Genomic DNA, 22807 nt, shown 5'->3' on the forward strand with positions numbered 1-22807 from the left:
GAAGATATTCCGATCCTGGGGCTGCCGTCGGACGTCACCCAATCGTGAGAACAAGCAGCCTGCTTGTCCTCTAGAAAGGAAGGGATGTCATCGCGAATTAGAGGAGCAAAATGGAGGCAAAGCAGACAGCAAAAGGAGGGACCAATATGAGGGGGGGGGGGGTTTGGGGGGGGGAGCTGCACACCGCATACCCGTACCACGTGTTGGGAAACTCTGGTCTAGAGAAGGCTATTCCATTCCAGTCCTCGAGGAGGCAGACCAGGTTTTCAGGATATCCACAATGAATATGCATGAGAGAGATTTTAACTGGTGTCATCTTGTAGAGATGGTGGGGGAAACAAGACATATACATATCACATTAGAAACGTCTTACCTTCAATTTATTTTGTAGCATAATCATTTCTGTACTAACTGTTTCAGCGTTACTGGCTTCTTGTCCTGCATATGCTTTCGTAGACTCTCCATTATTCCTGAAGTTTTCCAGCTCTTTGTATCTTTGTTTAAAACCTTTCAATTCTGAACAGATTACAGAAAGCAGTACACTGTTATAATTGATTTCATTACACATGACAATTGTACATTTTCCTCTTATGCAGAGACAAATGAGCTTCAGTGATGGCCTCATGTAGAGATAATAAGCACTATCAATTAGTATGAAAATTATATGGTTTATAGTTGTTAAATTAATGATAAAGCAACAAGCAAAGAAATGGAAAGGGTTTGAAGAACTGCTTTTTGTTTAGAACCAAACATAAATCAAACTAAAATCAGTATATTTTAAAGGGGGTTTTTTGTTTCTAAGATACAGTATGAATACTTACCTACAGCTAATTTTGTATTCTCTTCTACTTTGGCCTCAAGCACCCGATCTTGTTCCATCTGAGTCTGTTCTTGTTCTATCAGTGTCAACCGCATGTCTTCAACTAATTTTTCTTTTGCATGTAGGTCTAAGTATTTAAAGAAATAATGAATTTCAGATGCTATTATGACAGCTTCCATTCCAATTTTGGTTTTACCATTACCAACAAAAGAAAATCACAATGAAGTACTATAATACTTAGATGTGTTTGAAACCTAAAATACTCACTTAGCAAGAGACTGCTCTCCAAGTTACAACAAAACAATCTATTCAGCCATTTTCCAGGAAAAAAGCTCCGCTCTAATCATCTCTTATATTAGTAATACAATTAAAGGACTAGACTTATTAAAACACAATCACACACTTATTTACTGAAGATCCCCCTTTTATGCACAAGGACCCGTTTTCTGATAACACATGTGAATATGGTAGCACACTTTAAGGGAAAGAGGGAGGGATTTAATATACCACCTTTCTGTGGTTACAATCAAAGCAGTTTACATATTATATACAGGTACTTATTTTGTACCTAGGGCAATGGAGGATTAAGTGATTTGGCCAAAGTCTCAAGGAGCTGCAGTGGGAATCGAACCCGGATCCCTTGGTTCTCGGGCTGCTGCACTAACCACTAGGTTACTCCTCCACTCCACTTTAGAATGCCTAGCCCAAAATTTATAAAAAACAGGAAAGCAACCATTCATTCAGGAAGACAGAACAACTGCATGAACCTTTATCATTACTATTACAAACAAAAAATCCCTCCCCTCCTTTTTGTCTTACATCTATCATACTTGACCAAAAACAGGATGCTTCTTTGTGAAGTGATGATCAGATGTTGAGAAGCAAATCAAGAACATTTTGATCATTTATTCAACATTCAGTTAATTAAAACAGCAGTAATGATTGGATTTTTTTTTTGGGGGGGGGGGGGGGGGGGGGGAGAGGAGATGGGAAGCAAGTTAGCTATGCAGCTTTCTTTAGGTCTTAGATCTTAGGTACAAACTTAAATATGATTATATACTCTTTAAAAAAATACCTCCTCATTTATTTTGTCAAATTTTACATGCATCGGTGTTAGCCATATGGGGTTCTAACAATAGTACAGTAGGGTCCACATTAACTTAGATGCTGCATTTATGAATCTAAGAAAAGCTTCAAACAGATTAAATATTTCCATTGAATAAATGGTATCACATAATGCCTTAGCGCTACTCCTAATACCCACTTGGAGGATCTTACCAATCACTGTATCCATGGCAAAATCTTAGATGTCAAATCCTATTTCTATATAGTGTGGGGAGAGTTCCACTGGACATTAAATCAACCATTAATAAATCATATCAGAGAACATGCACCAATATTTTGATAGAAAATTTGTCTGCATTAATCATTTATACTGGTAGTTAGTCAAGGAAAACAATGAACATATTTCTTCCTTTGCAAACAATAGTAATATGAAATTTTCTCAAAATCATTAATTTTTTCTTTTTTAAACTTCTGTGCCTATTAGTATTATTTCTGTTCAGCAGTGTACTGATTTAGAACCTTAATGGTGGCCCACTTAAAGGCTTTCAAATGTTTCTTCTTAGCAAAGTAGCAGAATGCGAACGTACCATATCGATCGCTTATTTACTAGATACATTTTAAAAAGTTACTAATGCTGTTTTAATCCCAGCTATGATGTGGGTACCAGTAAGTAATGTATAAGCATTCACTTCTTGTTTATCATTTTCTTTGCTGGGATAAAAATAGCACGGTCTACCATAGAGATGGCCATCACCAAACCTCAAAGGACTCAAAAATAACCAATTGTCAGGATATCCCCCAACAAATATTCAAGCAACAAAAAAATATATTTGAATTTGTGACCAGGTCAATTTGTATATTTTTGGTTATCTGAAAACTCAGTTAAGACCCTTCAGAAAGCAATGTTGCTTATCCATAACAGGGGTTGTCCACAGATAGCATGACGACACTGATGATATCATCAATATACACGCCGCTCTCCGAGGTAAGACCAAAACATCTTTCCAAGCATGCATTGATGTTCCTAAGCCTTGCAGTTCTTCAGTCACTTGCAAAGCTTAAGGGACAGTTCCCTGGGAGAGCAGATTAGTAAGAGAGGAGACACACCAGAGTGTCTCATGGGATTGGTGAGATCTGACTGGCACCTTAAAGGTGAGGAGGAAGAACAGTGAGGCAGGCTCTTAGAAGCTGGAGGAAGGGAAGAGACAGCTCTCACTTCGTAAAAAAAAAAAAAAAAAAAAAAGGGGGTGGGTGTTGTTAATATGTGTCCCAGCATGAGACCCATCCACTGGAATAGTGGTAGGCCAAGTTACATATCTTAAACAACTGAAAAGCACTGACTAGGCCTGATAATCAGCTGATGGCCTTATAGCAGAGAGCCTGCAAGAGCAGGACTGCTTGGCGAGTCTTATTGAAACCTGGTACAACTTTCAAATTGAGTGTAACACTTAAGATGTAGAAAATAATGACAAAAATGGTAAAAAGCTTGGTTCTTAAAATGGAGTCTGTCTTTGTAAAATGGCTCCCAGAGTCACAAGCTACAAAGACACAGATCTCTCTCAATATTAGGAAAGAAGTTTTACAAGTGTTGAAATTGGCATTATGAAGAAATCTTAGAAAGGAGGGGCAGGTGGGCAATGACCTGCGGTTAAGTATGATTCAGAGATGAAGAAAGAATAGAAAAAAAAAGTCTCTCTCCAATTGACTTGTATGGGGACAAAATACTATATAAGAAATGCAGATCTGAGCTAAAATCGGATTCTTTCCCCACCAAATCTCTGAAGGCGAAGCTCTGGCCGGTTGAACCCAGAATGTGTCTGATGTTTATACCAACTTGAAGTCCTGATTTGGGTGAGAATAAAAGACTATTTCTTTCACTAAACTGCTCCAGTCTCTGTTTCAATCTCTTCTCTCTCCTCCACCTGTTCCACAGAATACTACACACACAAGTAAGATTCTCTCTCACTCACATAGATTTCATGTGGGAACATAAATGGCCAAAGATTCACTTAGATCCAGAAAGACAGAAAGCTGTGGTCATGGGAATTAGATTTGAACTGCGCCTTCTGTCAGCCCCCCCTACATCTCTGGGATCGGAGGCGCTCCTTAGAACCCCGGTTCATAACACCATGGAATGGGGTATCACAGAGGTTTAGGGAGGGGTTGATCAACAAGATCCTTGAAGAACAAACCCTCTGTGCACCTCCGTGGGTAAGGGTCCTGCGGGGGTCTAGAGAAGGATAATTAAAAACAGTGTCAAAAAGGTTGGTCTTTTCTGCAAGGAGGAGCTGATGCCCATTGTTGCCCAAATGATCATCACCTTGGGGCTAGTGAAAAAGCAAGTTCAGGAGAAACCCAAAGGGACACTATACTGGTGGGAATTCTAAGACTTTTCCTAGAATATTAGAACAGTGTCAGAGCGGAAAACTCCAGATTCAAGCCATATGATGGCTAGGGCTATACTGAAACTATTTGCTCCCCAGAGAGGAATATAGCAAAGATACTTACCTGTAGTTGGTATTATCAGAGGACAGCAGGCTGATTGTTCTCACAATTGGGTCGTCATTGTCCACGGTGGCCCAGGAACCGGAAGAAAAGTTTTGCCAGCAAAAATGAAGATTTTTGGGAAAGTTCGTCACGCGAGCAGGATGGACTGCGCATGCGCAAATGGCTTCCCGCCTGCCGCACGAGCTTCTCTCCTTAGTTTAATCAAAACGCATATGAACAAGAACAACCATAATAACTCCAAAGGGGAGGAGAGCGGGTTTGTGAGAACAATCAGCTTGCTGTCCTCGGAGAATACCAGCTACAGGTAAGTATCTTCGCTTTCTCAGAAAACAAGCAGGCTGCTTGTTCTCACAATTGGGGTATCCCTAGCATCCAGGCTCACCCAAATCAATGAACATTGGCCAATTAGGCCTCGCAACGACAAGGACAAAGTTTGACCTGAAACCAAAAAGAACTAACAGAGTGCAGCCTGGAACAGAATCAAAATGGGCCTAGGGGGGTGGAGTTGGATTCTAAACCCCGAACAGATTCTGCAGCACCAGCTGCCCAAACTTGACTGTTGCGTCTGGTATCCTGCTGAAGGCAGTAGTGAGATGTGAATGTGTGGACTGATGACCACGTCGCAGCCTTGCAAAACTCTTCGATGGAGGCTGACTTCAAGTGGGCCACTGACGCAGCCATGGCTCTAACATTACGAGCCGTGACAAGACCCTAGAAAGTCAGCCCAACTTGGGCGTAAGTGAAAGAAATGCAATCTGCTAGCCAATTGGAGATTGTGCGTTTTCCGATGGCAACTCCCCTCCTGTTGGGATTGAAAGAAAAACAACTGGGCGGACTGTCTGAAGGGCTTCAACCGCTCCATGTAAAAGGCCAATGCTCTCTTGCAGTCCAAGGTATGTAAACTGTTTCGCCAGGGCGGGTATGAGGACGGGGAAAAAATGTTGGCAAGACAATTGACTGGTTCAGATGGAACTCCGACACCACCTTAGGAAGGAACTTAGGGTGAGTGCGGAGAACTACTCTGTTATGATGAAACTTGGTATAAGGAGCATGAGCTACTAAGGCTTGAAGCTCACTGACTCTGCGAGCTGAAGTAACAGCCACCAAGAAAATGACCTTCCAGGTCAAGTACTTCAGATGGCAGGAATTCAGTGGCTCAAAAGGAGCTTTCATCAGCTGGGTGAGAACGACGTTGAGATCCCATGACACTGATGGAGGTCTGACCGGGGGCTTTGATAAAAGCAAACCTCTCATGAAGCGAACAAGGGTAAATTAGGCCTTACCTGCTAATTTGCTTTCCTTTAGTCCCTCCGGACCGGCCCAGAACGTCACTGATGGGTTGTGTACGCCTTCCAGCAGGTGGAGACTGAGAAAAAAACTGCAACCCCAGCTAGCCAATAAGAGCCTTGCCAGCTAGAGAAAAATCCAGTAATAAAGTACCAAAGTAGAAGGAAAAGCATAGAACATATAACTTTTGCCCCCAAAAACCTGAGCAGCCACCTCACATAGAAAAAACTCAAAACCATGGTTTAACGAAGAATTGAAAACTAAAAACACAGGTCAGAAGACTAGAAAGAGCATGGAACAAGAAAAAAGACGAAATCACACTCAAAGACTGGAAACAACTACAAAGAAAATACAAATACACTATCAAACTAAAAGGACATATTATAAAACCAAAATAGGACCAAACTACAAGGATACACACAAACTCTTCTCACTCGTAAACAATCTCTTAAATACTACTACGGCTACCTCCAACAACACAGATACCCCATCAGCAACCAACCTTGCAAATTACTTCAAAGAAAAAATCATAAAGCTCAGACGCATGATACATACCAATATAATGGACTACACAAACATACTTGAATGTCTAGACCCAAAACCCGGGGAATGCCCAGCAGATCGATCATGGACCAACTTTGACATGCTCTCATCAAAGGAAATCTCACATTGGCTCGGAAAATATGCCAAATCGCAATGCAAATTGGACATTTGCCCTAATAGTCTAATAAGATCCGCACCCAAACAATTCAAAACAGACCTCACGAACCACGTAAATCACAGGCTTCAAAATGGGCTCTTCCCCACGGATAAAGGAAACATCTTACTTACTCCGCTACCGAAAGATGCTAAGAAAAGCACAATGGACCTAACCAACTATCGCCCAGTAGCATCTATTCCACTTATAACCAAACTCATGGAAGGCATAGTGATGAAACAATTCACTGAATACCTAAATAATCACTCAATTCTGCACGAATCTCAATCAGGATTTCGGTCAAATCATAGCACCGAAACTGTTCTAGTGTCCGCAATGAACTCATTCAAACAAGCAATTGCAACTGGTAACAACATACTCCTCCTACAATTCGACATGTCCAGTGCCTTTGACATGGTTAACCATGAAATACTATAATTATACTACAGCAAGATGCCCACCGGAAGGGTGGAAGGCCAGATTTTAGGACTCAGGCTGTAAAAATACCAGCTAGGTTTAAAAATCTATGACTGGCTGAGCAAGGACTTGCTCTCCCTGCAAGTTAATAGAATCTGAAAAAAAAAAAGCAGATGATACAATGATACAGAGGTAATACAGAGTTCATGAGATGGTATGAAAGGTATTGAGATGGTATGAAAAGTATTGCAGCCGGAAGATGTGAAACTGTTATCTCAACGCTTCCCAAAACATGTTGATAATTAGCAGTAGCTGAGAACGGAAGGAGGTGGGCACATCCGACAGCAGACAGCATGGGAAAGTATGCTCTCAGAAATGCGAAATATTAGCTAGGTATCTCACCATTCACTTCTATGGAGAGGATAGAGTATAAAAGAAGGAAGATTTTGGCTTGGTTAGAGAGTCTTCTCCAAAGCTTCAGTCAGACGGCGAAGCCCTGTGCGGCTGAAACCAGAATCTGATGTCTGTATTTGTATCAACTTGAAGACTTGTGTTTGGGTAAGAAATAAAATGTACCTATCTATCTAAACCTATCTCTGTCTCTATTTTTATTGATTCTATCTTCTCTTTACCTAACATTTAGCCTAAGGTAGATCACATACAAGTGATACTCAGTTTTGGACAGAAAGAGTAGTTATGGGAATTAGTTTTCAATTACGGCTCCTAATGCCACCCCAGAACAGACCCCCTTATGATTGGGTGACAATGGAGGTTAGAGAAACTATACAGAACCTGATATACAGTGGTGGAAATAAGTATTTGATCCCTTGCTGATTTTGTAAGTTTGCCCACTGACAAAGACATGAGCAGCCCATAATTGAAGGGTAGGTTATTGGTAACAGTGAGAGATAGCACATCACAAATTAAATCCGGAAAATCACATTGTGGAAAGTATATGAATTTATTTGCATTCTGCAGAGGGAAATAAGTATTTGATCCCCCACCAACCAGTAAGAGATCTGGCCCCTACAGACCAGGTAGATGCTCCAAATCAACTCGTTACCTGCATGACAGACAGCTGTCGGCAATGGTCACCTGTATGAAAGTCACCTGTCCACAGACTCAGTGAATCAGTCAGACTCTAACCTCTACAAAATGGCCAAGAGCAAGGAGCTGTCTAAGGATGTCAGGGACAAGATCATACACCTGCACAAGGCTGGAATGGGCTACAAAACCATCAGTAAGACGCTGGGCGAGAAGGAGACAACTGTTGGTGCCATAGTAAGAAAATGGAAGAAGTACAAAATGACTGTCAATCGACAAAGATCTGGGGCTCCACGCAAAATCTCACCTCGTGGGGTATCCTTGATCATGAGGAAGGTTAGAAATCAGCCTACAACTACAAGGGGGGAACTTGTCAATGATCTCAAGGCAGCTGGGACCACTGTCACCACGAAAACCATTGGTAACACATTACGACATAACGGATTGCAATCCTGCAGTGCCCGCAAGGTCCCCCTGCTCCGGAAGGCACATGTGACGGCCCGTCTGAAGTTTGCCAGTGAACACCTGGATGATGCCGAGAGTGATTGGGAGAAGGTGCTGTGGTCAGATGAGACAAAAATTGAGCTCTTTGGCATGAACTCAACTCGCCGTGTTTGGAGGAAGAGAAATGCTGCCTATGACCCAAAGAACACCGTCCCCACTGTCAAGCATGGAGGTGGAAATGTTATGTTTTGGGGGTGTTTCTCTGCTAAGGGCACAGGACTACTTCACCGCATCAATGGGAGAATGGATGGGGCCATGTACCGTACAATTCTGAGCGACAACCTCCTTCCCTCCGCCAGGGCCTTAAAAATGGGTCGTGGCTGGGTCTTCCAGCACGACAATGACCCAAAACATACAGCCAAGGCAACAAAGGAGTGGCTCAGGAAGAAGCACATTAGGGTCATGGAGTGGCCTAGCCAGTCACCAGACCTTAATCCCATTGAAAACTTATGGAGGGAGCTGAAGCTGCGAGTTGCCAAGCGACAGCCCAGAACTCTTAATGATTTAGAGATGATCTGCAAAGAGGAGTGGACCAAAATTCCTCCTGACATGTATGCAAACCTCATCATCAACTACAGAAGACGTCTGACCGCTGTGCTTGCCAACAAGGGTTTTGCCACCAAGTATTAGGTCTTGTTTGCCAGAGGGATCAAATACTTATTTCCCTCTGCAGAATGCAAATAAATTCATATACTTTCCACAATGTGATTTTCCGGATTTAATTTGTGATGTGCTATCTCTCACTGTTACCAATAACCTACCCTTCAATTATGGGCTGCTCATGTCTTTGTCAGTGGGCAAACTTACAAAATCAGCAAGGGATCAAATACTTATTTCCACCACTGTATGAACTAAGTACCTTTAGTCCCCCGTGTGACGGAGTCAGAAAGAGGTCTATAAGAAGAGGTGAATAAAAACAGTGGTGAGCCCTGAACGCTGACAGTACTCGCTGACCTTCTTTATCTTCTTTTGAACGCAAGAGGGGATACTTAATTTTGTGCGTTCAAAGGTTCTATGTTTTCTTTCTCTTATCTTTCCCTGCTGTTATTCCTTCATTTTGTTCCTCTTCTTTTTTCTCCTTCTCCCTATCACGGACACTGCCCACTTCAGGGGTATTGGGCACTATTGTTCTGTCCAATTTTCTTGTTCTTACCCCTGTCTTTTACCTACTCTTCTATTTTCCTGTCTTCTTCCTTTGTTCTTTGAAGGTTTCCTTCTTTAGCACTAAACTTGCACACTTTTTCTGACCTCTATCTTACTTTCTTGCTGTCTTCACGCCCTGCGCTGAACTAACACACTTGCTTCCCTAAATTTCTTCTATCCTGTCCGTCTCTTTGATTTGCGTGATGTGCGCAGGACTGTGCTTGTTGTGTGAATGGTGCATAACAACGAATCCAGGCGACTGCGATTTGGGTTTTGCTGTAAGCTTATTTCAATGTTCAAAATCTTTGGATTGGTCTTTATGCTAGCAATTCTCGCTTAACAATCCTTAGAGATTGCGCATTTTTCTGTTTCACATCCCACCCTGTGTTCTGTCTTAATCCCTCCTTTTCAAATCCCTGTTCCCCTGTTCTTATTCTGTTCTTTCTTCTTCTGTCGACCTTACTTTCCTCCCCAATCCCTTTTCCTGTTCTCCTTCATCCTAACTTCTTCTACCTACCTCTTCCTATTAATCCCCTGGGTCTAATCCTGCTTTTTTCTCTTCTGTATGTTCCCGTATCGGGGGAAGTCCCTTTACTCTAGGAGAACAGCACGCTTTCAAATTGCTCTCTCCCTTAAAATCCTTTTGAATTCTCTGTTCTTATAACCACTCTTCAAAACTGACAGACAGCCCCCACCTTTTCACATCTACTATTGCCTTCACTCTGTGTGTGCGACTCTATTCCTCCTCATTCTTTCTATTTGGACTTCCTACAACTTTCTTTTTTGCTGAAAACAGTAATTACGGTGTTCAACTTTGTAGCTGATTGCCGTCGTCCAATTGCTGTTTTTCCCCTTATCTCTCTAAGTATTCTTTCAGTCTTCTGCACTATGCTTTCCCTCTAACAGCCCACAGCCCCCCCTTCCTGTCCACACTTTTCTCGGCTCTTTTTCATAGTGCAGCATGAATAACTGCGTAGTATCTCTTATTTCGTTCTTTTTCCTTTTGTATCTTTGTGTGTGTCTTTGCACTCTGTCTGAATTGTATTTTTGTGTGAACTATCCTGTTCCATCTCTGCTTTTCTTATTTCTCATTTCCACCTGTCAAAATCTTTATTATTTACTGCGTAGTTCAACTGATTGCTCTTTTTCACAGTTGCTCAGTCCTGTGCTCTCACCCCACCCCCATAGCCATTTTTCTTTCCTTAAGTCCAATCTGAATCCCTTCCTCCACAACATTTTGTTCTTGTCCCCCTTTTTCTGCCACAAGAATCCTCCCTGCCCTCCTGCTCTGGTGCTCTACCGACTCCTACACTATATGTCTGTGGTCCGTGTAAAATTTATAAGGGTTTGGCCCGCACGGTACCAATTGGGGTAACTTAATACCTTACATACACCTTTTTAGCTTCTTGTGCAAACCAGAAATCATTTTTTTTTTTGGATTTCCTAGAAAACTTTTCTTTCTCCTTCTCAGTCCCATGTGGTGTGAGGTTTGATTCTCTTTCCGGATCAAAGCTTATTACATTACTAGTAACTGTCATATTTGATATATACTCCCTCTTGGGCTTCGATTCTGCCTTTGTAAATCTATTTAAATTCGTTCGAAGAGGTGTAAGTTCTAAACCCCTTTTTCTCACATTTTTTTAATATCCTTATCCAGGCTTCCGTAACTGCCATTTCTTTCGGTAGTTTTTAAAGGTTTTCCCTAACAAGTGCTGTAATTTACTATCCCAAGGACATGAGAATCTGGGAAGATTGCCCACTTTAGCTGCCTTATCAGTCCAGTACTGCTTCGGCAGAGGAGGCTCTACGGTTTATTTTTAAAAGCTCAAAAAGTGATTTTTTTTCCCCCCCTTTTCCGTTCGTTTTTGTCCCTGTTCTATGCTGAAGTGGTACAACAGTCTTTTACACAGGTATCTTTCAACTCCGGTTTCCCCTCAAAATTGGTTCCTTAAGCAGGCACCATAATTGTAAAATGACTTATCTTTTCATGCCTCATGCTGCCAAGTCCGTTGTAAGTGCACTTCTGAGCATGTAAGAATGTACGGATGTATTTCTTGGCTTTCACTGTATCTTAGTCTTACTCTGCATTCTCCTTTTATCAGGGCATACTTTTTTCTCCTCCTTTGTGTCATTTTATTAGGACGTTATCTCCCACTCCCCAATATTCACTGCTCATACTGCTTTGACTTTTGGGTGTTGCTCTCTATTTCATTCCATCTCCCTTAAACAAAGGCTTTCTCATTCTGTCTCTGAGTCATGATTTTAACCCCGAGACAGGTTTCTTTATTTTTGTGCTGCAATTGACAGCTTGATAGACCTTATTGTGCTACACCATGTGCTTACAAAGTTTTAAAAGAGTATCTTTTCTTCAAACATACATTACTTGACTTTCCCCTTTAAAAAAACCAGCTTTTTCCTTCTTTGTCCTAGTGTGGTTTCCTGTGATCACATTACAATGCTTCTTAGCACATAAATCCTGTCGTAATCGTCTAGGAAGCCTTAGTCCGGAAGCTAGAAAAATTAACCCTTACTTAACAAGATCAAGCAATATGCTGGTAGTAATGGTAGTAATGAAATTTAGATTGCCGTTTGAGAAGATGATGGCTGCGTGCCATGATAATACAGCGTTGCTTCACATCTCAAGTTATTTCCTGTTGTTTCTTTATAACCCAACCCACCTTTTCTTTCCTTCTAATGCTGCAGCTGTTCTGTTTGTCATCATTTACACATATCATTCCAATCACTGACTAGTATGTATGTTTTATGCCGTATCTTGGTGTAAGAATCACATGCTTTAATTTGTTTTTTTCCCCCTTTCACCTGTTTAGGCACAGAAGTTTCCTGCCATCGCATTCGGGTTTATTAATTTGTCATATTTATGGCTATTAACTTGTGATATTTGCACCACAATTTATTATATTTTCCTGTTTAGATGCTACTTCCAATCTATCTGGTACCCGCCCCAAAAGCATTTAATATGTATTTTCCTTTATTTCATTTATTCTAGGGGTACAGCTCTGGACTACACATGTTACAATGCCTTTCTTGCCTTTTGTTGAAATCGGTGTTTCAGTAACATATATGGTTATCCCCTGTTACTCTTATTATAGTATGTAGTAGTTTCATGTCTTGTTTAAAGTCTATATTTTGTTTCCATGTTATGTATGAACACCTTTCCACTGACTTCCAGGATAGGATTGTTGGGTATAAACAGTTGATAGCCATTGTAACCATAAAAGGTCTTGGCCTTCCAAAGAGAAATCTAATTAGCAGCATCATTTAAAACATGTCAAATACAGGCTTTTCTATTAAGCCTTTACAATGTTGGTTCCCACCATATACAGCTCCCAACCTACCCTTACAGCTTATTTTTTGCCTTACATTACAAATTAGGTAGGCCCAGTTTTTATCATATAATTTCATATACACTTATCTTTCCTAAATAGTTTTCTTCTTTTACTACAGGTATGAATGAATTTATTTGTACTGTTTGCCCTTGTATTACAGGCTTTCTTATTGTAACTGTTCCGCTCTAATGCTTTTGAGTTTCCTTCTCCTGGTTTGTTGAGTGGAAAATATATTGTCTAGTGAATGATGAACGTGGAATTTTTCACATTTTTTGTCCTGACTAAGGTGTTCCAACTAAAGGCTCTTTTTATGACTGTGCCTTACCCGAAGAGCTTACATGTGTTGAGTCATAAATCTTTCTTTCAATTTTCTTTTAACCTGATTAATTTTATTTTCACTATCGTTGCAGTTTATTTCAGGGGCTCTTCCCTTTTATTCAACTCTTTATTTCTACCTTTCTTAAATACCTGTGTCACGCTATAATCATTGGGTTCGATACCGATGCCTGGGACTTACACCCATTGGAGGGCCGCAAACCCTTCAATGGATGACGGTATCACAATTACTAGGAGCAGACTTCCATTCCATTTTCGGAGTGGCCTGCGGATTCGGCTTTATTGCCCACATATGAGTTACCTAGTCCAGATGACCGTGGGAGCAATATAGAGACGTCTGACGCTTTTCATTGCGAGTTTGGACTAGTTGACTAGGGCATTCAATATTTTTGAAGGGTTAGTGGTAACAGAGAAAATTCCTAGTCTTTCAATGTTTTAGTTGGGTTTGTGGTAACAGAGAAAATTCCTCACCTTAAATTTCTCAGTGTTTTGTTGTAAACGAGAAACATTCCAAACCACTGTAGGTCCATTGGAGAGGTTAGTTGTAAAAGAGAAGATTCCTAATCTGCGGAAATCCAGTGGTCCGCTGCTCTTCGACTCAGAAGACCTTATTCGCGGGTTTTATGGGTTCTTTTTGGGAGTGGTTGCAACGTCCCTTCTTAGGGGCTCTATCATGGGTTATAGCCCGTGGCCGATCGTAACCGAGATAATTCTTGGCAGGCAGTAGAAACCGAGATTTATTCCTGTCTTTAGAAGCACACTCTGGAGAGTAGTTCTCATTAATTAGGGGTAGAGTAGTATAAATATATAATAGCTGACACTACGTATTTATTTACTTTTGTACTGTCTCTCTAGGCATATTTCTGTTTACAATTTTTGTCTTGCTTTCTCTTAATGTCACTTGTGGTCAAAGCGTGGAACTGTCCGCCAATTAGTAATTTTTATTTTGGGTCCCTATGTTGGAGTACATTAGCAGATGCATGAGTATGAATGTGTTATGTCTCTGCATGTTCTACTATCAGAATAATCATCGCATGTTTTTGTACACTGTTAGCACATTATCATTTCAAGATCTCCCTGTTATCTCTGAAGCTGCTCTTTGATCCGCTGACCTTGTACCAGGTTCTAGGTCTGGTCAATATATATATTATTACAATAGTTCATTTTTTTCCTATAGCATGTTACAGGTCTGAAGCTCATTTGTAGACCACTTACTCACTAGGTCCCGTGGTTATACATATTGGGTGATGTTGTTCACTACCCATTATGTCATATCTTCCTCTCCGCAACCAACACCAGATACTGGTGATCTGACATCTATTCAAATCTCTGGTAAGGACTTTCTGGAACAATCCTTTCTATTTTGCGGTTGACCTCCCTATGCCACCGAGAGTTCAAAAGGGCGTAGTGATCCCGCCAACTGTCCTCTTTCTCTATTAATTTTCTGCCCTGGAGATTACATTGCACGAATCGTGAGTATATTTTCATTTATTGCATGTGTTACTATGAAGCTTGCCATTGTATATTCGAATTTAGTAACAGATAGTAGTGATATAAGTGTTTTATAAGACTAGATTTGCCAATATTATTTGATACAACCCAGATATCAGTGTTCTACCATACCAGAGTTCTGGTACCCAATTCATTATGCTGCCTCTTGAGAGAGTGATAAATCACTTCCCAGGAGACCACATAAATCTTATAAAGTTTTGCCAAATATGGCATTCCTGGAATAAGTTTCAGCCTGGACTCTCGTGGCCCCGTAAGGGCACTTTTAATACCAAAACTTTGCAAAGGTTATTAAACTTTATTTACATATACACACCCGATTCCACCCGTCATTTCCACTATCAGATTCTCAGTAGATGGGTATCGACTATCACTGATTACGTGATCCCAGACACTGTCGATCTGACATCGTTATTGATACCTGGTGAGGTGAATCTTAATCCACGACCTAGTAGACGGCCCCCTGCAAGAGGCGATTCACCCATTCCACATAAATTCAATGCTCCTAGCATTAACAATCAGTGCCGGGACTGTCGCTCTCAACCTACTCCCAGCCACCGATTGGGACATAACGCCATGGAATGTCCATGCCGGCACTGTCCTCATAGTCAATACCGTCAACCTCCTTCAGACTCCCCATCGCTGCATGTCTCCCGGATGCAGATACGACAGCCACAGAGAGACCGCAGGCGCCCGAGTGACCTCCCCTCACTAGATAACCCACATCGCCAAGACTGTAGGAATGATTACCCTGATAATCGTGGCCGCCGCGCCCAACCTCAGCGAGGTCCCCTACGGGGGCCCCCTGATTCCACTAGACAACCCAGAGACTACCGTTCCCGGCCTAGTCCTGATCGCTTTCCAGATGTCCTGTGTTATCGCTGCCAGCAATATGGCCATTATGCCTTTCAGTGTTCTCAACCATTACGGAATCTGCCCCGAGCTCAAGTTCGGGCAATGCGGCTATTACGCAGCCGTCTGTCCACGACCACGACTACGCGTACCTAGAAAACACAGAGGGAAAAAAAACAGATTCACCAAAACCTCAACTGTCGTGCCAACGTGGAATGTTTCCGTTGCTATCACATCGACCATTCTGCATCGCAGTGTCTACTACCCGTTCAACGCTAGCCCAGAAATCAAAATCGCCCACCCCACCCGTCCATAATGACTAGGCGTATTCCGAACCCGATCTGATTTTGTAGTTCACAGTTACTCATAGTACTCAGCTCCTCATTTAGTATCCAGAAACCATTTCTCTGTATATGTGTTGGTGTGATGTTTCTGTTTCTATTGCAGGTAACGTGTTTTTATTTTATATTTCTCCTGGTTTAATTTCAAGTGTATATTTATGGTACCATACAAATGACCTAACTGAGTCAGCAAGTTATTTAGTTGTTTCTATGCATACCTTCCCTGGGGAGTTCTTATCAACTGCAGGGATGAGTGATCCCCAGAGGATGTTCATTTTATGTTTTTTTATATGTATACCTGAACTGACTTATTTATGCCATTTTACTTTATACGGGATCCCTGTTTAATAAAAGCTGTGTATTGCACATTTTTAAAATGTTTTCTGCTTTAACTATTAAGCTGTTTAAATTGATGTGACATTTACTTCTTTAGTTTTTTATGAATATAAAGCCTTCATTTTTGAAATCTCTCTATGATATGTGTGACATCTGAAAGCTTTTCATTATTTCCTGGTCTAAGAAAGAAGACATATTTACTAACCATTATCCGTTATATGGAAAAAACGCGAGAAATACTCCCTTGAACTGGCCATTTGGGGGAGCATTTTGCGCTGATCATACAATTTGTAGTATTCTTGAACAGAGAATTGGTGAAGCTTTCGGACATGAATAAGGAAAATTATGCACTCCACTTTTTAATTCCTTTCTATTTACAACAGGTAATCACAATAACCCCAACTATTGGTTTTTTTATCTGTCTGTCTTTCACTGCGAGTGATTGTGAGACAAACTGGTGTAGATTATTTGGGTGCAACAGTCCTGGAATTCATGCTTTGTGTATTTAACTAACACCTTGCTTCAACTAACTCTTGCCGCGTGGTGGATTTGTCTTGAAGCGATATGCTTCTTCCTACTTCTTTGTCTGATTGAAAAAGGTTACTTAAACTCTATGTGAAGGAAAAATCACTGGTGTCTGCACTTTTGAATGTTTTTTTCATTTGTCTTTTTCAAGGAACCTTTTTCTGGCATTGCCTTCTGAATATGCCTTGCTGCAATTCAGATGTATCATATTTTGTTTTTTTATTATTAAGCCTATTTTTATCTTACACCCTTCAGGGTGCTTTTTTAATTTTTTTAATTTTTTCCATTCTCGATGCTTTGTTTCTTACCAAGCCTCTTTCCTGGCCCCCATTTATACCCACGACCCTCCTCCTAGCATTCTGACTTCTTTCAATAACTTAACCACATAAATTGCACTACTGGTCTGTTTAAGTTTTGCCTTTCCCCAGATGGAGGAGACGACTGCTAGCAAAGAAGAGCTACCCGATAATGTATCTGATCTGAAGGCTATGTTGCAGCAAAGAATCGCTAAATTAAAAGACAGATGCACAGACCCCAACATTACCTGGTGTGAGAAACGAGACATTATTCAGCGTGAGTTTCGACAGATGCATCAATTGGTCCATGAGCAAAAGAGATAGGCTCTCCACTTGCTGGAGTTACACAAAGCTTTGGCCTCTACCCTTCCTTCTGAATCATCTAGCTCGTAAGTCCTGCTGGCCTCCTGCAGCTGAGGGCTCAACCCTTGGTGAATGGTAGTCATCGTAGGTGAAGATTCCATATCTATTGGCGATAAATTGCGACGCATTGCCCTCCATACATCAATAAATGAACATTTACCATCATCTCTTTTGTTCCACATACTTAACCATTGTTATTTGATCATGTCTTCGTAAAGATTACCAATCTGTCTTGCACGTTATGCAAGCCAGAAGTGGGGATATATTATGCAAATCCCAATTCCTAGTATTAAGAGGGTTGCAGTTGAAGCTCTAATCCCTACCAATCAGGAGATATAATTTCATATATACTATTGCTATTTATGAAAATTGGCTTTTCATTATTGAACCCTTCTAGTTTCCCTTTTGCTTTTGCACTTAATTAGCACTGTTTTCTCCATGTTGACATTGTCTTTCATGTCTATTCAATTCACACCGCATTATGCCCACTAAGATATAGCAATGTATCATTCAAGCATACAGTTATTTTGCTTATTCCTTTGCCAGCCTCTGGCTCTTGATGGACTGATTATGATAGTGTATGCCTAGAATAAAGACATGAAAAGATCCCACTTTGTACACCACAAGTACGTCTTCAAAATTTATCCTGGCCCAAATGATGTTAGATCCCCCAAGGTTGTGGCAATAATCTTTACACCTTGCAAACTACTGGACCACATGTGAAAGATATACGTGTTTACTCAGCCGCAGAACCAGATGTTACCAGCCTAACCATCTCAAGACCGGCCACTTCCCAGCCCTGTTGGATCTTCCAGAACTCCGTCCAGATTCTTCAACGCTTCCACCGCCTCGACCATGTTCGATGAAAGAAACTTTTGAACTGATACTTAATTTGAGAACTACTGTTGCTGTTTATGGACATTATAGATGTTTTATTTTCAGTTTAGCAGCAATCCTGTCTAGATATTGAAAAGGTTTTATTTTTATTTTCCTATTATTTCCTTTAATTGTTCTAATTGTTTTTCCACGAGTTTCCCCGTTATTTCTGTTTATGTAATTTAAATTGAAATTAATATTGTTCAGATACAAGGATAACATCATACTGGCTAAGATATCATAATGTAGATGTAAACTCTGTTAGTATCAACCTGTTATGCAATTGTTTAACTTTGGTGTAGGCTTACTTGAGCTGCATGTCTTTCTGTAGGGGTAACGGATATATACAATGCTTCCCATACTTCCAGGTCATTATGCATATGTCAAGATCCATGCATGACCTTGGTTAATATAAATTTTCCTAGGATTGACCATTTTTGCTGTATGAGGCAACCTCATACTTGCTATCCACTTATTAGTGCTCATGATTGGATGCTAATGATGAGTAATAGTAAGGTCCAGGAATTCCGACCTGTTTAAGGATTCTGAATACCTACAACCTTAAACAGCTTGCAATCTGAATACTAACCATATATTTGTTGAGCCACCATAACAATGCTTAATCAAAACCACTATTCCTTCCGAGGACCACTGAGATACATACATTAGATTATCTCCCCATGTACTATGCAACAGATACAATAGAAGTCATAGCAAGACTTGAAAGTATTTATTAGTATGATCCACCTGAAATTGCTATTACCCGTATACCTATACTTCATGGGATTTTGTAAATGAGCTCATGGATTAGTCCCATTCATAAAACCTCTCTCACTACAGGTTTGAGTACGCCTCAAGAGGGGTAACATCAAGATTAAGGCCCAAGGGTTTGGGTAATATAAAGGGAATTCCATATGCCCAAAAATATACCACCTAAGAATGAAGTTTCTTGTCTTGCACCATACCTTCTATCAATTTGTAAGACCAAAACTCCCCCTCTCGTTTGATAGCTTGCCACCTTCTGGAATGGATGATGACGAGCTTGACGAGCTTTGTGTCACCCCTCCTCAGAGGGGGTGACAAGTGGGGAATGTATAATTATACTACAGCAAGATGCCCACCGGAAGGGTGGAAGGCCAGATTTTAGGACTCAGGCTGTAAAAATACCAGCTAGGTTTAAAAATCTATGACTGGCTGAGCAAGGACTTGCTCTCCCTGCAAGTTAATAGAATCTGAAAAAAAAAAAGCAGATGATACAATGATACAGAGGTAATACAGAGTTCATGAGATGGTATGAAAGGTATTGAGATGGTATGAAAAGTATTGCAGCCGGAAGATGTGAAACTGTTATCTCAACGCTTCCCAAAACATGTTGATAATTAGCAGTAGCTGAGAACGGAAGGAGGTGGGCACATCCGACAGCAGACAGCATGGGAAAGTATGCTCTCAGAAATGCGAAATATTAGCTAGGTATCTCACCATTCACTTCTATGGAGAGGATAGAGTATAAAAGAAGGAAGATTTTGGCTTGGTTAGAGAGTCTTCTCCAAAGCTTCAGTCAGACGGCGAAGCCCTGTGCGGCTGAAACCAGAATCTGATGTCTGTATTTGTATCAACTTGAAGACTTGTGTTTGGGTAAGAAATAAAATGTACCTATCTATCTAAACCTATCTCTGTCTCTATTTTTATTGATTCTATCTTCTCTTTACCTAACATTTAGCCTAAGGTAGATCACATACAAGTGATACTCAGTTTTGGACAGAAAGAGTAGTTATGGGAATTAGTTTTCAATTACGGCTCCTAATGCCACCCCAGAACAGACCCCCTTATGATTGGGTGACAATGGAGGTTAGAGAAACTATACAGAACCTGATATATGAACTAAGTACCTTTAGTCCCCCGTGTGACGGAGTCAGAAAGAGGTCTATAAGAAGAGGTGAATAAAAACAATATACTAAAATACTTTGGAGTAGGAGGCATAGTTCTCAAATGGTTCAAAGGATTCCTGACCACAAGATCATACCAAGTAACTACGAACGCAGAGAGATCACCCCCATGGATACCTGAATGTGGAGTCCCCCAAGGATCCCCCCTCTCACCAACCTTATTCAACCTAATGATGATACCTTTAGCCAAACTTCTAGCCAACCAAAACCTCAACCCCTACATATATGCAGATGACGACACAATCTACATCCCATTCAAACATGATTTAAATGAAATCACCAACGAGATCAACCAAAGCCTCCAAACAATGCACACATGGGCAGATGCATTCCAACTAAAACTTAATGCAGAAAAAACACGTCTTGTACTCACCTCACAACATAACACAAAAAATTTCTCCACCATAATCACACCATACTGTTCTCTTCCTGTCTCTCAAAACTTGAAAATTCTTGCAGTCACCATTGATCGAAACCTCACTCTTGATGCCCACGTGAAAAACACAACAAAAAAGATGTTCTACTCCATGTGGAAACTCAGAGTAAAACCGTTCTTCCCGAGATACATCTTCCGTACCCTGGTACAGTCAATGGTAATAAGTCATCTGGACTACTGCAACGCACTGTACGCTGGCTGTAAAGAACAGACTATCAAAAAACTCCAAACTGCCCAGAATACTGCTGCCAGACTCATATTTGGAAAAAACTAAATATGAAAGTGCAAAACCCTTAAGAGAGAAACTTCACTGGCTCCCACTTAAGGAACAAATTGCGTTCAAAATCTGCACGATTGTACACAAAATCATTCACACAGACGCTCCAATATACATGCTAAACCTCGTGGACCTACCTCCCAGAAACGCCACAAGATCATCCCTCAAATTTCTCAACCTGTACTTCCCCAGCTGTAAAGGACTAAAATACAAGCTGATGCATGCAACTACCTTCTCTTACATGAGCACACAGTTATGGAATGCACTACCTACAGACCTGAAAACAATCAACGAAATAACTATCTTTTGCAAATCTCTGAAGACATACTTCTTCAACAAAGCCTACAATGAGAACCGATAACCTAATACATCTCACCAACCCACTCAGTTATGAAACTCCACCTCTATAACTACCCTAATCACTCCCTCCCTTCTTCTCTCTTCCCTACTTAATCTCTGCACAATACTAATTTTATCTGATAGCTTGGAATGACATTGTTAATAAAACTATGTAAGCCACATTGAACCTGCAAATAGGTGGGAAAATGTGGGATACAAATGCAATAAATAAATACATAAACATAGGGTGAGTGCCAACATAGGGCGAGTGCCTCTACACATAACCTGTTCCCGCAAAACAGGACAGTTAGTCTATATATTTATTCGAACTACCAACGAGCAGCACAGCTCCAAAGAAACAACTCTTCAAACTTCTAACCATACAGGTATCTAAAGGGAGGGATCTATGCCGGTATGGAGGGACTAAAGGAAAGCAAATTAGCCTAATTTACCATTCCTTATCGTCCCTCCGGACCGGCCCAGAATGTGACTGATGGGAAGTAACAAAGCAGTAAAATTATGGGAGGGACCCTAACAGCCCCGCTGACAAGAAACGCTCCCCGAAAGCAACCTGCCGATGACTGAGGACATCCAAACGATAGTGCTTAGAAAAAGAATGCAAGGACGACCAAGTCGCCTCCCTATAAATGTCTTCCGGAGGTACCAGACAACAACCTGCCCAAGAGGCAGCCTGACCTCTTGTAGAGTGAGCCTTAACATGTTCTGGAACAGATTTCCCAGAAAAAAAGATAAGCTGATGCAATCATTTCTTTAAGCCAACGAGAAATAGTGGGCTTAGAGGCCATGAACTCTTTGCACGAGCCTCCAATCAGAATAAAACAGTCAGATCGCCGCACATCAACAGTAGACTTAATACAGTGTTTCAACACTCGCTTGACATCCAAACACTTCAAAAGACGCTGCTCTGCAGAACCGGAAAAGGAACCAAGAACAGGCAAAACTACAGGCTGAGAAACACGAAAGCGAGTCAACCTTGGGAAGCAAGGAAGGAACTGGCCGCAAAATTACCCGATCAGCACAGAACTCCAAAACTCGCCTAGCCAAAGCAATGGCCACCAGAAATACTGTCTTCAAAGTCAAGTCTTTTAAAGAACAAGACGACAAAGGCTCGAAAGGAGGTTTAGTAAGAACCAAAAGCACCAAATTCAGATCCCAATGAGGAAAAGAACTCTGAGACAGAGGACGAATATTAACCCCTCTTAAAAAAAAACGCATCACATCCGGGTGCCCAGAAAGAGATTTACCTTGGACACGACCACGAAAAGACGACAATGCCGCAATCTGCATTTTAAGAAAAGCCAAACCAAAGCCCTTTTCAAAACCGCGCTGCAAAAAATCCAAAATTTGCGGAACTGAAGTACAAAATGTAGAAAAACTCCACTCCTTACACCATTCCTCAAATATCCTCCAGGTGCACACATAATTCAAGGAAGTAGAACGACATCTAGAGTGAAGCATAGTAGAAATAACCTGAGCAGAATAACCTCTCTTAATCAGCTTAGCCCTCTCAAGAGCCAGCCCA

General features: G+C 41.0%; 1 protein-coding gene across 2 annotated transcripts in view; it reads right to left on the minus strand.

Moving 5' to 3' along the window:
• KIF20B (kinesin family member 20B) overlaps positions 1-22807 on the minus strand; it is a 274317-nt gene that overhangs the window by 45799 nt on the left and 205711 nt on the right. For both annotated transcript variants that reach the window (XM_030203051.1, XM_030203052.1), the window contains exons 24-25: positions 822-947; positions 374-516 (exon numbers count right to left, since the gene is read on the minus strand). In XM_030203051.1, the coding sequence (XP_030058911.1) occupies positions 374-516; positions 822-947 (269 nt within the window). The remainder of the gene's footprint in view (positions 1-373; positions 517-821; positions 948-22807) is intronic.

This window comes from Microcaecilia unicolor, chromosome 5 (assembly GCF_901765095.1).
Source record: "Microcaecilia unicolor chromosome 5, aMicUni1.1, whole genome shotgun sequence".
Taxonomy (NCBI): domain Eukaryota; kingdom Metazoa; phylum Chordata; class Amphibia; order Gymnophiona; family Siphonopidae; genus Microcaecilia; species Microcaecilia unicolor.